At 39.3% G+C, this 19,646-nt stretch overlaps 2 protein-coding genes across 2 annotated transcripts; one reads left to right on the forward strand and one right to left on the reverse strand.

Annotated features, from left to right (window-relative positions):
* The first annotated feature begins 8,036 nt into the window (after window positions 1-8,036).
* Window positions 8,037-13,310, forward strand: LOC143529780 (protein EMSY-LIKE 1-like). Its single transcript, XM_077025492.1, has 9 exons — window positions 8,037-8,179; window positions 11,104-11,226; window positions 11,312-11,605; window positions 11,696-11,890; window positions 11,951-12,019; window positions 12,137-12,364; window positions 12,454-12,522; window positions 12,606-12,669; window positions 12,754-13,310. The coding sequence occupies exons 2-9, from the start codon at window positions 11,125-11,127 to the stop codon at window positions 12,912-12,914; spliced, it is 1,182 nt and encodes a 393-aa protein (XP_076881607.1). The 5' UTR covers window positions 8,037-8,179; window positions 11,104-11,124; the 3' UTR covers window positions 12,915-13,310.
* Window positions 13,311-13,725: 415 nt separating this feature from the next.
* LOC143529774 (short-chain dehydrogenase/reductase 1-like) lies at window positions 13,726-16,546 on the reverse strand. Its single transcript, XM_077025489.1, has 5 exons — window positions 16,543-16,546; window positions 14,666-14,940; window positions 14,505-14,582; window positions 14,229-14,414; window positions 13,726-14,136 (listed from the first exon to the last, which is right to left on the reverse strand). Exons 1-5 carry the CDS (start codon window positions 16,544-16,546, stop codon window positions 13,759-13,761), a joined length of 921 nt encoding a protein of 306 aa, XP_076881604.1. The 3' UTR covers window positions 13,726-13,758.
* Between the last annotated feature and the right edge of the window lie 3,100 nt (window positions 16,547-19,646).

Here is a 19,646-nt window from a genome sequence, read left to right on the forward strand (position 1 = left end):
AAGAAAGGAGGTTGGATCTCAACTTACTTGAAGGGCGCAGAGAGGCGGCTATCATCAGTGAAGCCAAATACAAGAAAAAACTAGAAAAATATTACAATCAGCGCGTGAAAGAATGCCACTTCAAGAAGAATGATTTTGTCATTCGGAACAATGAAGCTAGTCGCGCAATACCCCCGGGAAAGATGTCTCCCAACTGGGAGGGACCTTATCAAGTCTTGGAAGAATTGGGAAAAGGTGCATACGCTTTAAAAGATTTGAATGGAAAGAAGATCGCGCGCACATGGAACGCAGCACAGCTTAGAAAATGTTTCATGTAAAAGTTGTCAAGTTTGTAATCAAGGCCCTTTAAGCCATTATGAATAATGATGCGCGCTATTTTCTCTTAATGTGTGTTCTATTACCTTTTGCATACATGTTTCACACTTCCCTTTATTAATTTTGAGCAATATGACAACATTGTATTGACATCAAACTAAAAATAAAACGAAGTAAAACATACATGCGCGAGCTTCAAGCTCAAACGCGTTAACGAGTTTTAACTCTAAAATGTCGGGGCCTTAGCCCAATAATATGAGCCTTAGCTCAAATCACTCACAACATCCATCCTACATGCTGCGCAGCTAGACCATAAAAGTACCTAAGCACAACTAAGGCAAAGCACATGCCAAAACATAGTTGTTAAGGTCTCAAGTCGAGGTTGCGCATGGGATTATAATGGATATCAGAGTAACACATACTGACACGTAAAGGCTAAAAAACTCATTCATAATTCCCTATAATAAATGCGCGACAACGTCGCGCAAAGGAGGAATAATGAAGTGCCAAGGCACGTGTCAGCATATTCAGAATATTGCAAAATAACTTGAAATGTGACAACTGTTAAGGATTAAATAAAATAATTTCCTTACAGCCTTGTCCAAGTTTCAATGTGTAAGCATACGTTATATTCAACGAGCACAAACATGCAATATAAAGAGATGAATTGGGAATGCGCAAGATGCGAATAAGGGAAAAACAAAATTTCATTCCAAACCATAGAAGTTTACAAATTTACAAAATGATGAGATAAAAACTACAAAAAAAAAAAAAAAAAAAACATGAAGGGCTTTTCAAGTCTCTATATCAACATCAGCCTCTTCATCGTCCTCATCATTACCTCCTCCCTCAGCATCTGGCGCAGCCCGCTCCTCGTCATCTCCAAACTTACCATAATCAAGCTGTTCGTCTTGAATGGAGTCGTCTTCTATCACGATAGTGTCAGGAGTAGGTCCTTTGGCCATGCCAGAGCCGCTAGCAGAGGCAGCATTGCCCGCGCCATCATCGCTGCCACCAGTCCCTTCACATTCGTCAAGTAATTTCTTTAGCGCGCCAAGATCGGGCTGGTCAGCAAGCGCGGCTATCTGCAAGTCACAAGGAAAAGTATGAGTACAAAAGATTAGGAAAAAAAGTCAAGGTAAACTCATTAAGGTTAAAATACCTGCTCAAGGATGGGAATTGGAGTATTCAAGTACTTCTCCCCCACCTCGGTCATGTTAGCGCAGACAACGTCGAGCTGATAAGGGTAGTCGGATGGATTCTTCTTCAGCATGCCATATTCATAGCCATCCTTAAACCCTTCAGCTCGACCCACCAAGCGCGACGCAGCATTGCAATCCATCACAAGGGTCTGAAACTCGTCTGAGTATTTCATCGCATAAGCGCAACGAGTCACACCCTGTGAAACTAGCCATTGACGATCCTGCGCGAGGGAAGAAACAGACGTCTCAAGAGCAGGAATCTGAGAGTTTAACAACTCAACAGTTTCCTTGGTTTGTTTTAGCTCTTCTCTGTCAGACGCTGCTGCCGCCAAGGCTTCATTCTTTTCTGCTCGCGCAGCATCGAGCTCTTCTCTGTCAGACGCTGCTGCCGTCAAGGCTTCATTCTTTTCTGCTCGTGCAGCATCGAGCTCTTTCTTCAGGCGCGCAACCTCACTCTCTAATAAAGATTTGTCAGTGTTAGCCTGCGCAAGAGTTTGATCACGAGCCTCTGCCTCCAACTCCAAGTCACGCGCTCGACGCGCGTACCTGGCCGCATCCGCTTCTGCCGCTTGCAGCTTCTCCCGCGCAACCTGCAGCTCATGCCCGCGCTTCACAAAGGCAGCGTTGGCACTTGCTCGGTTCTCGCTAAGTTCTGCTTGGAGTTTCTCAGCTCTCTCTCGAGCGTCAGAAAGATTCCAAGCAGAAATCTTAGCCTCTTGCTTGGCCTCCACAAGGGCATCACACACTTTTATATAATCATTGCGTAGCTCTTGGGAGGCAGCAAAGAACGCAGACCCAACAAAAAGGTGGTCGTTGAGCAAGTCCACGCGAGCGCGGTCCTCCTGAAACCTCCTTTCAGCCGGAGGAACAGAGTGAGCCCAGAAGTCTTCACACACGCCCATGGATTGAAATGAGCTATCTTCAGTAATATTCCAGCTCGGGCAGTATATGTGATCGGCTTCCTGCAAACACAAAGCAACGCAAAAGAAACGTTTTAGTTATCTAGACACTAATTTGGAAGTCCGCACAGCGGAGAAAAACAAACTTATACCTGCGGAGAACCGGCAGAAAGGTCAGCTCCAGCTGGTGAGTTCCTGCCTGCCCCACGAGAAGAAGGCTGCGCCACGAAATCTCGTGGCGCTATAGGGCTTGCGCGGCCACCATCGGAATCTTCAAAATTGACCTCCTCATCATCCTCTGTAACAGGTCTTTTCTCCTGCGACTTGGAAAAATCAAAAACAGTCTCACGAGGAGGGCTGCGCGCAGGAGGAGGTGAGGGAGGTCTTGACGCCGTTAGATCAGCACGTAAAATAGTCTCCTGCTCCTTAGTAATCCCAATGAGAGGAGATTCAGTGCTTGTTGGAGCAGGAGCAGAACTAACGGCGCCGGCGCCGGCGCCAGCAGTGCCGCCAGCAGCTTGTGTGCCAGCTATAATTCCTATGAAAAAACCAACAAGGAGAAATGATTCATGACTTGATCTAAAGGAAAAAAATCAGAAAATTAAAGCGCAATAAATACCTTGGTGCACCGCCGTCCGCGAATTGAGCATCGCCATGAAGTCCATTTTCCCCCTTTTCGAGGGTAAAACAGGGGACTTCAAAGCAACCTTCGGCGCAGCCTCGGTACCTTGCTGCGCCTGAGGTTGAGCCACCAAAGTCGCCGGCTCTACAAACATTTGAGTGAGCAAAGCTTCATTAATAACCTTATCGGAATCACGCTCATAAAACCACAAAATATAAACAAAGTATACCTGTTGGAGAAGATGAAACAGCAGGCGCAGCGCCGCTTCCCTGGTCCGCCGCGTGAAGAGATGAGGTGGCAGCACCATACCTCGTGTGGACGGGAGGATTGTCCACACCTCGAGGCAAAGAAGACGAGGAAAACTTGGAGGTAAATCCCTTGGTTTTCTCAAGTCCCTTCGCTTGGGTAGGAGGAAGATTCTGGGCAACAGGGGCATCATTTTTCTTCTGTTTTTTACTGGCCCCTGCGCCAGTTTTGCCTTTAGCTTTGCGCTTGAGTTGTGGCGCCTCAGCTGCTTCCTCCTCCACCTCCTCTTCCGCAAGCTCCAACTCATAGTTCTCGAGCGCATCTACAATACGTGCAACAGAAATGTTAACCAAATTTGGTATTCTAAAGGCATAAGCATAAGTACAAAGGCTTACCAGGCGCATCGCTGTCAAAGCAAAATTCTAAATCGACAGGGATGAACATATCATCGAAGCGATCGGGGAAAGCAACTTCCCCAGCGCTCAGCGCGACAGAGCCGCCCTCCATATGCTCGTCATAGGCGGCGTGGACGTATTCCTTGCTTACTGCATAAAACAAGACAAATGATATCAGCAAAACGATTTATATTCGCGCAGAAATAATGCAGTGAGCTAATAACTCACCTAAGCCATCAATATGGACGACGGGCTCAGTCGCGCTGTCGGTCCACCTCTTGCTCATACCAACCCCCACCAGCGCCTCCTCGCAAATATTCTTGGCGGGGGATGGTTCAGCAGATAACTTGTTAACCCATGCGCCCGTTGGGTTCTTAAGAACATTCTCATCCGCGGGCGCAGAAGTGATCGAGCGCATGGTCATGCGGATAGGAATCACATCAGCCTTAATATAAAAAAAATTTTCAGCCCAGTCATGAAGGCTTTTGAAGGAAACAGTGCAGCATTTAACCTTCTGACTGCGCGGTATGAATGAGAACCAAGAATCTTGGATTTTTGGCTTGTAAAAATATTGAAAGCGCCGAGGGGTGGGCTCCTCGCGCTGAGCTTTGCACATGAACTCAAAATGAGTCATGCGCACTAGTCCACAATGATGGACTTGGGATATGTGAATCCCATAAAACTGAAGGAGCGCACCCATAAACCTTGTCATCGGAAGACGAAGGTTACAGTGAGTGAAAAAGTGAGAGTATAAAGAGATATAGCCGGTGGGCGGATCTGCCGCCGTTTGCCCGGTCACCGGGAGCAGACAGCTGTACTCAGGGAGAAAACCCTGAGAGGCGACGAGATTGTCAAAGTCAGACTGTTTCAATTTGCAGGGAATCTCATCCCATCTCTTCACTGTTTTGTTCTTCCCCACCTCCTCCGACGAGGCCTCGGCAGCCCGTTTACTCTTGCCGGTCTTCTTCAAAGTGGACATAACTAACGATTTTACACGGCGTTTGCTGGGGGAAATTGTGGTGTCTGGGTTATCAGACATACAATTGTGAATCAAACAGCGGTTACTTTAAGCACGGAAATCTGGAAGCAAAAGATAAAGGCTCTTAATCGGAATGAAAATTGAAGGAGAAAGAGCTCTGAAAATAACAATGAAGATGAAGAAAAAACCACTCAAAAGGCTTGCTTTTATAGGCCCAGGAGAGAGAAAGAAACAGGTACTGATCAGAGTTACGCTCACGCGCCCCCACTCGCAGGTGCAGGCCAACATGAGCGCGACACGTGTTCCTGACACTGTATGAGGAGACATGAAAGGCCACTGTAGCACCTCGAGCACACGAAAAGTCTGACACATGACGTCTCCATCTCTGACGCATGTCAGCACCAACCAACCACGTACATGGACGATTCATTTCAACCAAAAGGATAGAATTTCGCGCAATGCACATATGAGAAATAAAAAAGAAAAGACAAACCCTATTAAAAGAGCAAACTATTAAGTCTAATATCTATCTTACCTCGCTCGCGCGAGACAAGACACACATTAGACTGGGGGGGCTTGAAGAGGTATGCACCCGCCTTAACATCGAGCGGGGCGGGTCAATCCACAAGATATAGACAAGAGGCTTGAAATCAGGATGTCATGAAGACACAAAGCCAAAACCTATGCGCGTGGCGCATATCACATATGCTCACGCATATCACATATGTTCACGCATCACATATGCTCACGCGTATCACATATGCTCACGCATCATATATGCTCACGCATATCACATCTGCGTGTGGCGCATATCACATATGCTCATGCATCATATATGCTCACGCATATCACATCTGCGCGTGGCGCATCTGCGCGTGGTGCATATCACATATGCTCACGCATATTACATATGCTTGCGCATATCACATCTGCGCATGAAACATCTGCGCGTGAGAATAAAGAGAAGACCTCGCGCATCCCCAGGATAGGCGCATATCACACATGCACATAATCAACCACGTCCTTATCCAAATCAGGATAAGGACAACCATGATTGTGCTCATCAGACAACCTTCCAGAAGGTATCCTTTAAGGAATAAAGAATATGCTGATGTTGACAGCTGCCAATGAAGGGTGGACAACTCAGCAAAACCCATGTGCTACCACATGATTGCACATGGGTCAGGTGAAATACCTTGGTCAGAGAATAATCAATGAAAAAGCACCAGGTGTCCTAAGGACACGTGGCGCGAAGCAATAAGAGGAGGCCAAAAAGGCCCTAATTGGGTCTGAGCCCAATCATTGAAAACCCTAACACTATAAATACCACACCACCTCCACAAGGGGAGGTAAGCAAGAAAATACATTCTAAGTCCTTACTCACTTTCAGATTATTATTATCTTCTCCTACAATATCTTATTCTCACACCGGAGGGTTACCCCAAAGAGGACCCCTCTGTCCCTTTCTGAGGGGTAAGTTAACGGTGCTGCTCGTTTTGTAGGTGGAAGAATTCATATTCCGGAAAACCATCGGTGATATAGCACACTCATACACGAGGAAAGTTGATCGTATACAAGTAAGTCGATCCACGTTTCTTCAATCAAAGAAGTAAAAACTTCTGTAAGAATGTTAGTAAAGTAGCCAATGTCATAAATGAGATCTAACTCAAAAGGAAATACTCTTGTGTACCACTTACTAACGTAGTTATACATTAATATAACGATGGACTTTTCTTATTTCAAATGAAACGCCCCCATAGAAAGAAACATTTTCTCAAGATAAATTTTGATAGTTGAACATTAATAAGATCATATTTGACTTAGACTAGAGTTGTAAACGCAAAGCCGGTAGTAAGCTACCTGAAACAAACATGTTAAAGTCTAAAGACTTGATTTGAGACGAGTATAAACGAACCTGAGCCTAAACTAGTGCTACTTTACTTTTATAAACAAACACAAGCTCAAGTTTCATGTACCGACAATGATTGAGAAAGTAACAAAAAAAAAAAACAAATTACGTAGCACACATGTTTCTGTGTGAGAGAGAACGATTATATATATGAAACATGTATAAAATTGTTAATATGTGTAATATTAAAAATATTTAAATAGTTCATAAACAGTAAATGAGTTGAATATAGATTACTCGCGATTCAAACTCGAGTTTTAGACTAAGTAAAGCAAGCTTAAGATCTCAACAGCATGAGAGTTGTCAATAACCATGAGTTGTCTTAATTTAAACGAGCTACACTTTGTTTATAGTTTATACTCTTAAGAGCACAAGTACAACTTTTGAAACCTTTATTAGCCCTCCTTTAACGGGAACTTTTTGGTGCAAAAAAATTACAATGCACATTTTTAAAACATTAACTTAAGGTTCAGATCGAATCGTTTCGTTTCGAGTCTTACATCTAAAGTTAGAGATGAGGCTGCGGCTAGTTTTACTAACAGGCTTGATTTATAACTTTCACTTGCACTTGACTAGTATATTACTTAATTAGGTAAAGGGCCCAATACAAAAGCTCCTAATTGTACAAGAACGTAAAAAAAAAAAATCCTTTTGAGCCATGATTACATGACATTTATAAGGTTTTATGGATGAAGTAAATAGATTACGCATAAAAGTTAACTAATTACGCATCGGAAATTACACATGTAATCATGGTTGTAGAAATCACGCCTAGGCGCCGATTACTCAACGAGTAAGCCCCAAGTACTCCCCGCCTGGGCCGAGTTCTAGTCTAGCCATCCCGAGTACTCCCCGACTAATACCGAGTACTCGCAAGAGTCGATCGAGTTGGCAACGCTTGGCGAAGTCACAACCATGCATGTAATAATAATTGCTGAACTTATATAATAATCACAACCTATATTAATAATTACACATGTACTTTTTACATTAATCGTCCTTTATACAATAATAATAATCTATCATACTTAATTATAATTATGACATATAATACTTATAATTCTATACCATTTTTAAAATAAATTTATGCATAATAATATTTAGCATTCATATGACCCAGCAAGTGAGTATGTGACGTTCATTAGCTGGATCCTTGAACTGAACGAGTTTTATCCCATCACACTGTCGTGCCTTCGGGCAAGTGTACACGGACTCACGGGCGTTGACCTCAGGTGAGAGTTTTACCCGAATCGAAAAACGAGTGTATCCGATAATTTGAAAGAGCAGGGACCAGAAGTACACATTCCGAAAAGTTGAAATGGAAATAAAAAGCGGAACCCCAGCGAGAAACAAAATCCAATTCGAAAACAATTTCATGTCCGCCTTCGTATTCCATGGTAACCAATATCCAACCGGCCTCTATATAAACCCCCAATTACTTGCTCTTATTAAACAATCACCAGCAAAATCTGACGAAATGCTACACCAGTGATTGATTAAACCACTACTTAGAGAGTCTTGTCTTTCAATTCCTACAATTTCAGCATCACCATTTTCTAGGGTTTTGTCTGCAACAAGATCCGTTCTTCGCAATTTGCTTCTTCTTACATAGGTCAGTTTAATCTTTTATTCGTACGTTTGGTGGGTCGGTTTTTGGTTTCATTTATGCGTTTTTACTATTTTAGGGCTTCAATTACGTTAATTGGGGTTTTTTTATTTTTAGGTTTAAGCTGTAGCTTTACCTAGAATTTTATAGACGAATTATTTGTATCCGTTAAAAATTTTAATTTAATTCGACTGTGGTGAGCTTAATTACATATATATGGGTGGTTTTTTGAAATTAGGGTTTCGAGTTAGAAGAACATAATTACATATATACCCTCACCAAATCATGTGGAATGTGTAGGTGAATTACTTGTTTCTGAAAACTTAATTATCTCCTAGTATTTAAAGGCTTTAGTTGATGTTAGAAGTTTGTGTTGTCAAATTGAGCACCTGTCTTGACACGATTAGATTTGTTTAGCAACAAAGTGCGTGATGCAATTTTATACTTTTTTAAAAATAATTTAAATTAGGAGGCTAGGGTATATCATTTCTTCTTCTTGGTACATAAAAACGTATAACTGCCACGCTCAAACCACCAAAGTCAAGTGTTAAACGAGTCGTTTTCATGTTTGATACCTGTTAAACACGTTAAGACACGAATTGCCAGCTCTAATCTTTATTGTTTACATTGATTCCTTTTTTCTGTAGACAGGGGCATGAGGGTATGTCTAATAGTAGAAATAATTCATGTGCCTAAAAATATATCTAGCAAGGATATTGAGACCTAGGCGTTGTATATATTAGGCATATATTTAGGGGTATATATCATTACTTGCCAAAAAATGACGCAACACTCGTTAGTTTATAAAGATATTATTATCTGCGTTTTAAAGATTGTGTAAGTGGAAATGACATGTGATCTTTTCATCTTTTGTGTGGCGATAGAGATTTTTTTAGGTTGACTTAATTTACGGGAAGTCGGGAAGAAAGTCAGAAACATATTCAAATTATGGTGCTTTGGTTTGTGTTGGTAAAAGACAAAAGTATTTTGTGTGAATTTGGTTCTTTTTGTGTTTACTTACTGGAATGTATTGTAGCAATTGTGTAATGACAATTGAGGAGTCCATCAGTGCGAATGCTTTGTTTTCTTAAACATAACGTTGTCCATCAGTAATAACAAGAAATCAACTAACGTTATTAAAACTTGGGAGGTTTTTGGATGTGTTGCAATCCTATCAGTATTTGTTTGGCAATTTTTGTTTTACTCTAGTTTTTGTATTACCTTTGGAGGCAAGGTAATAAAAATTTAAGACATAGGCAAAGAGTGGCCACAATGAAACTGATTTTCAGCGTAAAATGTAATATTACCTAACTTTTACTAACTTCAGTCACTGGATTGTTATTTTGAATGTCATAATAATAGCTTCGGAAGCACACTTCTAAACACGCCCTTACTGAAGCTCTCTTTATTACCATCTTTTTAGCAGTCTATTTCTAGAATAGTGCCATTGAAAGATTCTTAGCAATGAAACAGAGCTAAAGAAATGATGGTAGCATTAATCTGGATTAGCATTATTCTGAAACTGAGAAACTAGTTGCTATGATAGGTTTAATACAAGCACTATTTCTTTAAATGTTCCATATTATCAATAGAATTTTTTATTATTATGGAACTTACAACAACACAACTGTGGTGAGCTTTAGGGTTTGGCGGGTGGTTTTTGTTTTAATTTGTGGGTTTTTACTTTTTAGGGTTTCAATTGGGAAATTAGTACGTGAATGCTGTTATTGCGTTAATTGGGGGTTTTAGGGTTTAGTTGATGATATAAGAATGTCTTGTTAGGCTGCTTGATTTGTGAATCTTTATTATTTACATTGCTTCCTATGACATGGGCATGAGGGTATATGTCTAATAATAGTAATGCTTCATGTGCCTAAAAGTATATCTAGCAAGGAGATTAAGACCTAAGCAATGTATAGATTAGGCATATATTTAGGTTGATGTTTAGGTGTTTCATTAGTTGTCAAAAAATGGCGCAACACTGGTTAGTTCAGTAAGATATTAGTATCTGTGTTTTAAAGGTTGTGTAAGTGGCAATGGCATGTGATCTTTTATGTGGCGACAAGTATATTTTAGGTTGACTTAATTTTCGAGAAGAATGTCAGAAAAATATCCAAATCATGATGTTTTGGTTTGTGTTGAATTTGGTTCTTTTTGTGTTTACTTACCTCAATGATACAGAGCAATTGTGCAGTGCACAAATGTGTAGTAGTGTGAATGTTTTGTTTTCTCAAGTATGACGTTGTTCATCAGTAGTAACAAGAAATCAACGTTATCAAAACCTGGGAGATTTTGGATGTTTACAAGCCTTCAGTTTTTGTTTGGAAATTCTGGTTTTACTTCACTTTTTATACTACTTTTTTGAGGCAAAATAATAAAAAATCTAAGACTCAGGCAAAGAGTGGCTGCAATGAAACTGCTTTTCAGTGTAAAATGTAAAATGAACCAAGTATTACTAATTACAGTCACTTTGTTGCAACTATGTATTGGATTATTATTATGAATGTCATAATGCACACCCTTGCTGAACCTCTTTTTTTTTTTTACTTTTACCATAACATATAGCAATCTATATCTAAATTAATGCATTAGAAGATTATTTCGTCAAAACTATGTATATGAATAAAAAGGTTATCAAATTGTCCCCTTTGTCTTTGTCATAGAATTATTTTTGCTTGTTTGTCTGTTTTTTAAATGCAAGTATGTGACACATGTTGGTTAACCAGAACAATTAATTACTTAGAAATAAAACAGAGTAAAATAAACAATGGTAGCAATAATCTTTTGTTGACTTGGATTTAACAATAATCTGAAACTGAAATTAGGTATTTCTATGAAAAGTTTTGCTCTGAGCACTATTTATAAAATGTTCATATCACCAATAGAATATGTTTTTACTGTAATAAACTTACAACAATACAATTGTACAGGGTTCTTGATACTCTTTTAAAATGATGCAACATGAGATGGAGTCCCAGATTCATTACCTTGAGCAAGTAGCTTACAGTTCAGTGCTACGAGCTTTCAAAGCACAGTCTGATGCCCTTTCATGGGTATGATTTAGTTTTTTTGTTACAAACCTTTATCCTAAATATAGTTTATTTTAACGTTCTGTAAATATAAATAATATTATAACAGGAAAAGGAGGGATTAATAACAGAACTTCGAAAAGAGCTGCGAGTTTCTGATGATGAGCATAGAGAATTACTCTCAAAGGTAAACACCGATGACATCATCATACGAATCAGGGAATGGAGGAACTCAGGTGGGACCCGCAGTGCAATGATCAACATTCCTCAATCAATCCACGACCCTATTCCACTGAGTCCAACTGTTTCTGGATCCAGGAAGAGGCAAAAGACATCTATGCCCCTGTCTTTACCTACTCAATCTTTTCCTGGCTTGGGAGGTGGAATTCAAACCCCTAAACCCGTGAGTTGGTTTATAACTTAAATTAGACTGTGATGTTAATATTACTATGTTTGTTGAGTGATTGATGGGTCATGTTGACTTTTAATGAAGTCCCCAAGGTACCCTTTAGTGGGTCGAACTCCAAGAGCAATGCTTTCAAGTCATGGTTCTGCTGTTGTTCCTTTTGCAAATGAAGCAAGTGATGTGGGGTCAAAGGATCAGTTGATTGGGAAGAAACTAAGAACTAGATGGCCTGATGATAATAACTTCTATGAGGCTGTCATTGTTGACTACAATGCAGTACAGGTATGTTTTAGATTCATTTATTAATCTTAATTTTCTGTTAATATATTTAATTTTTGTTAGGGACGACATGCTTTGCTTTATAATAAGAATACACCACAAGAAAGCTTTGAGTGGGTTAGTCTCAAGGAGGTAATTTGTTGGCATCATCTAAAGTCTTATTTTACTCTCAAAATGGTTTATATCTTATTTTCAATGATCAAGCTAACATGGAAAATTCTACTTTGTTTAAACAATGATTCATCCCAGATTCCTCCAGAGGACATTCAATGGATAGGTGAGGACCCGAGTTACCATCAGGTTAGTCACGGTGGGTCCCACGGGTACAATAATCAAGTGAGCCATGGAGGTGGAAGGAGTAGAGGGAACTCAAAGGAACAATCCAGAATAGGGTACCCGACACCCATGCAGAATGGTGATCATATGAAGGCTTCAGATGAAATAGAGATACTTCACACCGACACTCTTATAAAGGAGGTACTTTTACTTTTAAATTTTAATAATAATAATAATAATAATAATTTTGAATTGCGGTTTAAGTTATTTACCTTAATCAATATTTGTAGGTGGAAAAAGTGTTTGATGCTACTCATCCTGATCTTCTTGAAATCGAAAGGGCAAAGAAAATGCTCAGGGTATATATTATTACACGAAAATCTAATAAATTTTATTTCCATGCCAGCATTAATGTTTTTTTTTTGCTTTGTCGATGATATAGGAACATGAACGAGCACTGATTGATGTCATTGCAAAACTTGCTGATGCATCTGACAGCGATAGTGGTAATCGTCATATTATTATTTGTTTTATGATATTTATGTTGATGTTTAGAGATGATTTTATAATTCTTATGCTGTTTAAATCAGGTGGAGATCAACGGTTCATGCGGGGGCAAGCTATGGATGGGGAAGTGGGGGGCCGGAGTCTGCTAAAGTATGGTGGCAATCAGTATGGTACGGGAACGGGAATGAGGGGAAGCATAACTGCAATGGATAACCAAACAGAAGAATATGTGGAGATCCTCTAGTAGTTGTATGCTTTTTGCTTATGGATCCGACCCCCCTTTTGCCACCTGTAAAGCTCGATCTCTTCTAACTCTAAAACAAGATATCCAGAAATTAGGGTTTTAGTTTTGGGTGCGGGATTTTATTTGTTGAAGAATATCTATTGTATTTGTATAGACGGTTTGGTACTATAGAAGTAGAATCAATGGCACATACTACTAACATTCAAGACTATGGCCTTGTAGGTATCAGTTTCATCATGCTAGCTTTATTTTCTGTCTACAAATCTGCAATTCATAATAATATTCACCGACGCCATTTTAGCATTTCATAATCTTTTAGGCCCAAAACTATATCCCATATGATACAGAACAATGCGGTGCAATTAGGCTTGTAAGCGAAACGAACGTTCAAGTAGAGCTTGTGAACCGTTAGATAGGAAGTTCATTTGTGTTTGCTCATTTAAGTTGTTTATGTTTGTTTTGTGTATACTCTTTCAGTTGTGTTCATTTAAGTTGGTGTTCATTTATATATTTATTTAATCTTTTAGATTAATTACAGTTTAGTATCTTAGGCCAAACAGATTGATGTTCATGCTTACTTTTGATTGATTTGCTCAATTATTTTTGTTTACATTCATGAACATTTTATTGATACTGTAAAAAAAAATGGACATAAACATATATAAAACATACAATTTTTTAGTGTATATGGACAAGAAAACCCCATTCATTCAATTGTTCATGTTCCATCGTTTGGTTTGTTTACAAGCCTAGACAATAGTAGAGTGTCTTTATTTTAAAACCTGGTGAAATTGAGTTTCAATACATTCAAACTGATGATCAGAAAACCCCAAAAGACACTGGGTCAAAACTCGCCAACTTGTGTACGATCAAAATAGCAACCCGAAGGGCCTCCTTGAGGTAAAAGAGCCAACATAACCGACCCCTGTGCTCCCTCTTCAACTGTCATGATACCTGTGTGCCAATTTATATCAGTGTCTACATATCCAGGATGGACACAGTTAATGCACATCTCCGGGTACTTCTTTGCAAGGACTCTAGTGTAGGCGTTGAGCATGGCTTTTGACACGCTGTAAGCCGGTAACATCTTTGACCAACCGCTGACTTCAAGCTCATTGTTCTTCAAATCATGCAAAAACTTCTCTACGAACCCATCAATCTTCTCTTCGGTTAATGTCTCTAGGTTTCCAAGCTCGCTTCTTATTTGTTCATTTGGAATCCTCTATAAGAATCATACAACACAGTTATAATAAACTTATTATATAAACATGATAAACAGCAGTCAAAACACATTCCAACAAAAACCAGACTTACCCATAATTCGGCTCGAAGGGAAGATACATTTACGATTCTACCCCCAGAAGTTGAACATTGTAGGAGTGGAAGTAGTGCTTTAGTTACATTCTTGACACCATAGTAGTTTGTGCTGAGACATCCTATTGCCGAGTCATAGGTAGTTTTCATCACATCTTGAACCATATTTGTCGCCTTACCCGAAAGCTAGATTGAAGTCGAATATTATTATGTTACATATAAGTTATAAACTCGAGTTCAAACAGGCGTCATGCATAATGAATAAATATAACTTACCCAAGTTGCAGGATCTATATTTAGAGCCCGTAAACCATCTTCGTCAACAATCACTCCAGATGCTCCAGCATTGTTAACCTTTTTAGTTTAAATAAAACAATGATTAACGTATAAAACGAGTATTTTCTCACCATAAAACTCAAAAAAGATAATAGCTTTACCAAGATATCTAGCTTCCCAAACCGGGTTCGTATGAAATCAGCCAAAGCTTGTATGCTTTGAGGGTCTTGTACATCAAGCTGATGGAATAGTACATTCGATAAACCGAGTCCATGGAGCGATGCCACGGCATCAGTACCTCTCTTCTCATTTCTGGCAGTCAACAAGACTGTCACGCCGGAAGCTGCCAGCTGTCTAACTGTCTCTAAACCAATACCCTTGTTTGCTCCCGTTACAACTGCATACCTTAAAAGTTGTATATATTTAAAAAAAAACACTCAAACCAATTAAAACAATTGATGATGTTACTAAACCTTACCTCTCTGTCGGTTGGTTCCCGTTCATGTTCATCATCGACGCTGTCACGCTTTGATTTGTTTTCAGGCTATCGATATATATGTTACACCTACTATAAGGAGATAAATGATATGAGCCAATAATTTGGTTTTAAAGACTAGTTTGGATGTTTCAGTTTTTGGTCTATATGGTCATAAATACAAATTGTATCCATGGAACCCGAATCCGAATAGTTCTAATTCAATTACTGGTCAACCCCGAAAAAACCTGTTCTGTTTTTAGATATATTCATTCGATTGGCATTTCATCGATTTCAAATTCTATGGATGCTGTATTTCTAGGTCGAATACTCGAAAATCTATTAATAATGAACAGAAACAGAAACAGAAACAGAACGTCAGAAAGTGACCTGTTTTGAGAGGCGGTGTCAAAGTGGATGGATCTACATCTACTAGAAAAAAGTGTTGTGAGTTGATGATATTTGCAAAATCTTGCCTGCGAAGTGTTTGTCAAAATGTCAACATGTTTGTGGGCATGAGCCACAGTAGTATCTAAACTACGAATCATGTTTTTTTCTTTTTAAAATTTTTCGTCATGATTAATCTTCAATTATATCGCCTATACTCGAATAAATTAATTATTTTTCATCGAGGAATACAAAGCACGGCGTAGTGGGTGATTTGTTTAACGACTCACAACAGTGCTTCACGTGGGAGAATAAATAAAAATATATAATTGAACGTAATTTTAATTATTGATTACCTACCACTAGCCTCGACGTTAAATTAGATAATAAAATTTGGGCATGTTTCAACACAAAAAATATTACTTTGCTTTCGATATTTTGATTCCTTGGATATACATAGCAGCATAAGTGTAGATCTTTTTTAGAATTTAGGGCCCTAGGAACGTGAGCCCCAAATCCCTTACATGAGTCGCTCGTACGCATCCAACGCGCCACTGGTTAAGAGCTGATGCCGGTCTCCTGATTTCATAAGTGAGGCAGATTGGCCGAATCTCGAGCAACCAAGGGTATGGCATTAGGCATCAAAACATTTGGAGCCCCATTTCGTTAAAAACAATCGTAGTTGGTTCTTTTCTTGGGCTAATGAAATTTAGGGGTGAATACGACCAAACACCTGAGATTTATATGATAATACGCATGCGACCAAGGATTGAAAGGCATAGAACGGACTTGAAGGAAACAAACACTTTGGTTCACAAAATGCAATAAAATTAAGTGGAATTTGAGTTTTAGTTCCGTCTCTTAATGTGTTTGTTTCGCAAAGTTTGTCAAAATTGGAATCCCAATTCCATACTTAATTTGTTTGATTAATTCCGTCAAATTCCTTCATTTAAAGGAATTCAACAATGATGTGATTTCTTCACAAGAAAAAAGGAAAAGAGGACTAAATTTGGAAATAGAGATTAAACTTAAACAAACTTTTCTGCATAATTTCATTAAAGTGGAAATAACCAATATATAGCTAACAAACCAAGGAAATGGAAACACACGACTTACTGCCATTAACAACTAACTACCTAAATATGGGTCCTAAGATACGGAGAACATGGTAACTACCCATGATTGAAGTAAATAAAAAAATAATAAATAACATAAAATAGAAATAAGAAATAACATAGATAAATATGCAGAAAATATCATGTAGAGATGCAAACACGCCAACCGAATCACCCCCTTGTCCCAGGTACGGGTTAGAAGTTTTAAGTAAAAGTGTGTGAATGAAGTCTTAATAAGGAAGTGGTAAAAGTTGTCCCACATCGGATTGGGAACAAAACAATGAGTGGTATATAAGGTAGAGCATTTATCACTCATTTGAATCTTTATGACATGTTTACAACAAGTCCTACGCGCGCGCAGGAGGGGGGGGGGGTGCAAATTTGGGTTTCTGGACTAAAATTCATTGAACTCGTGACACGAATGCAGCTCCAAAAACCCAAGCCCGCGTGAAGCAATTTTTTGAATTTGTTTTTGAGATTCAAAATCTGCTGGTCTGGTCAATACTATTTAATAATCATTATGAGAATGATTATTATTTTCAGTTTTGTAATCTGCACTAATGGCCATTATTGGAATATACAATTTAATGGTCATTAACAGTATTGATTATGATTGTGTGGTTATATAACCAGGACCAACTCTTCACTTTAGACACACAAATATACACACTTCTTCTTCTTCCTCTTTGCTGCAGCAATATTGTTACGATTTCATTTCAGGCAAGTGATCGAGTCTGGCAGTGCTACGCTTCTGCTTCGAACCGGAGTACCCTGGGAACATACCGCGAATCTGTTTAAGGGAATTGTGTCAAACACAAGCCCGGTTCACTATTCGTGTTTAATTATGTTTCTTATTTCAGATTCTATTATACACGATTTCTAACAAGTTTAAACAGATTACTCATTATTCTTCTATTTTCGTTTCAGAATGGAATCCAAACCCATGAGTACTGTCGTCTCTGCAATCGTGACTTCTGTTGTTGCTGTCACAACCAGTTTGGTTGCTCCGCTGCCTACTGCAGTCACGTCTCGTGCTGAGAAACCAGAGAAGTTCACCGGTGTGAATTTCAAACAGTGGCAACAAAAGATGTTCTTTTATTTGGCCACTTTGAACCTCGTGAGGTTCTTGACTGAAACCGTTCCCCAAGTTGATGAATGGGAAATGGATGTGCAATCATTGAGCTCGGTTCAGGCTTGGAATCATTCGGATTTCTTGTGCCAGAATTATGTTTTGAATGGCATGGTGGATGCACTCTATAATGTGTATTGTAAGGGCAAGACTGCCAAAGAATTATAGGAGTCGTTGGACCGCAAATACAAAACGGAAGATGTCGGTACTAAGAAATTCGTGGTGGCTAAGTTCTTGGACTTTAAAATGATAGACTCAAAAACTGTTATTAGTCAAGTCCAAGATTTGCAAGTTATTCTTCATGATATTCATGCAGAAGGAATGTCGCTTAGCGAGACATTCCAAGTTGCTTGTATTATTGAAAAGCTACCACCAAGTTGGGTCGATTTCAAGAACTATCTCAAGCATAAGCGAAAGGAGATGACCATTGAAGATCTTGTTGTTCGTCTTAATATTGAAGAAGATAACAAAATTGCATTAAAAAGAATTGATGGTCCCGGAACAACGAAGGCCAATGTTGTTGAACATGGCCAATCTTCAAAGGGTAAAAAAAACGGTGGAAAGAAAAATCATGGGAAAAGCTTCAACCTTGGTCCTAAGGGGGGAGTTGGGAAGAAAAAGAAGTTCCAAGGAACATGCTATAATTGTGGAAAGCAAGGCCATTGGGCCAATGAATGCAAGCTTCCAAAGAAAGAAAATGCTCAACAAGTGAACATGGTTCGTGAGGTTGAGAACCTTGTTGCTGTGGTCACGGACCTCTCGATTATGGTCACCGAAGTTAACTTGGTTGGGCAAAATAACATATATTGGTGGGTCGATACGGGGGCTACCCGTCATGTGTGCTTTGACAAAAGTCTCTTTAGCACTTTCAAGGAGGCGACTAACGGAGAAAAAGTGTTTATGGGAAACTCCGCTACGGCCGAAGTCAAAGGTAAGGGGAATGTGGTTTTGAAGATGACTTCGGGAAAAGAACTCACTTTGTCAAATGTGTTGTATGTTCCCGAAATTCGTAAGAATCTTGTGTCGGGGTGGCAGTTGAACAAGTTTGGTTTCAAAATGGTGATTGAGTCTGATAAGGTCGTGTTGACCAAAAATGGTTTGTATGTTGGTAAAGGCTATGCCCTCAATGGTATGTTCAAGTTGAATGTAAGCGTGTTTAATGAAATGAATGAAAATGCTACTAGTTCTGCTTATATGCTTGAGTCTTCTAATGTTTGGCATGGTAGACTAGGTCATGTTAATTTTAATTCCATTCGGCATTTGATTAAACTTAATTGTATACCAACATTCGATATCGACTCAAATAATTAATATGAAACTTGCATCGAAGCAAAACAAACGAGATCGTCATTCAAAAAGATTGAATGATTTACCGAACCCCTTGAGATGATTCACACCGATGTGTGTAATCTAAAAGCAATTCCTACTCGTGGTGGGAACAAGTACCTCATCACGCTCATTGATGATGGTACAAGGTATTGCTATGTTTCCTTACTTAAGGGTAAGGACGAGGCTATTGATAAGTTTATCTTATTTAAAGCCGAAGTTGAGAATCAACTAAATCGGAAAATCAAAAGAGTAAGGAGTGACCGAGGAGGTGAATATGTTTTACCTTTTGTTGACTTGTGTGGAAAGGAAGGAATCATACATGAACTCACGCCAAAGTTCTGGGGAACGTAAAAACCGGACCTTGAAAGAAATGATGAATGCCATGATGATAAGTTCTGGGGTAAGCCCGGACATGTGGGGGGGGGGGGGAAGCAATCTTATCGGCGAATTATGTCTTGAACATGATACCCAATAAAAAGAAAGATCTAGCGCCATATGAATTATGGACGGGAAATAAACCATCATATAAATACTTGCGAGTGTGAGGGTGCCTAGCCAAGGTAGTGGTGACTCCACCGAAACGCCTACTAATAGGACCCAAAACCGCGGATTGTGTATTTATAGGATATACCCGTCCTGGTGGTGCATTTCGATTTCTTGTGCATGATTCCAAGAACCCCGGAATAAACAATGGCACCATAACCGAA

Source organism: Bidens hawaiensis, unplaced genomic scaffold (genome assembly GCF_021521415.1).
Source record: "Bidens hawaiensis isolate Kalapana, Puna unplaced genomic scaffold, B.hawaiensis_p1.1 tig00008700_1, whole genome shotgun sequence".
Lineage (NCBI taxonomy): Eukaryota > Viridiplantae > Streptophyta > Magnoliopsida > Asterales > Asteraceae > Bidens > Bidens hawaiensis.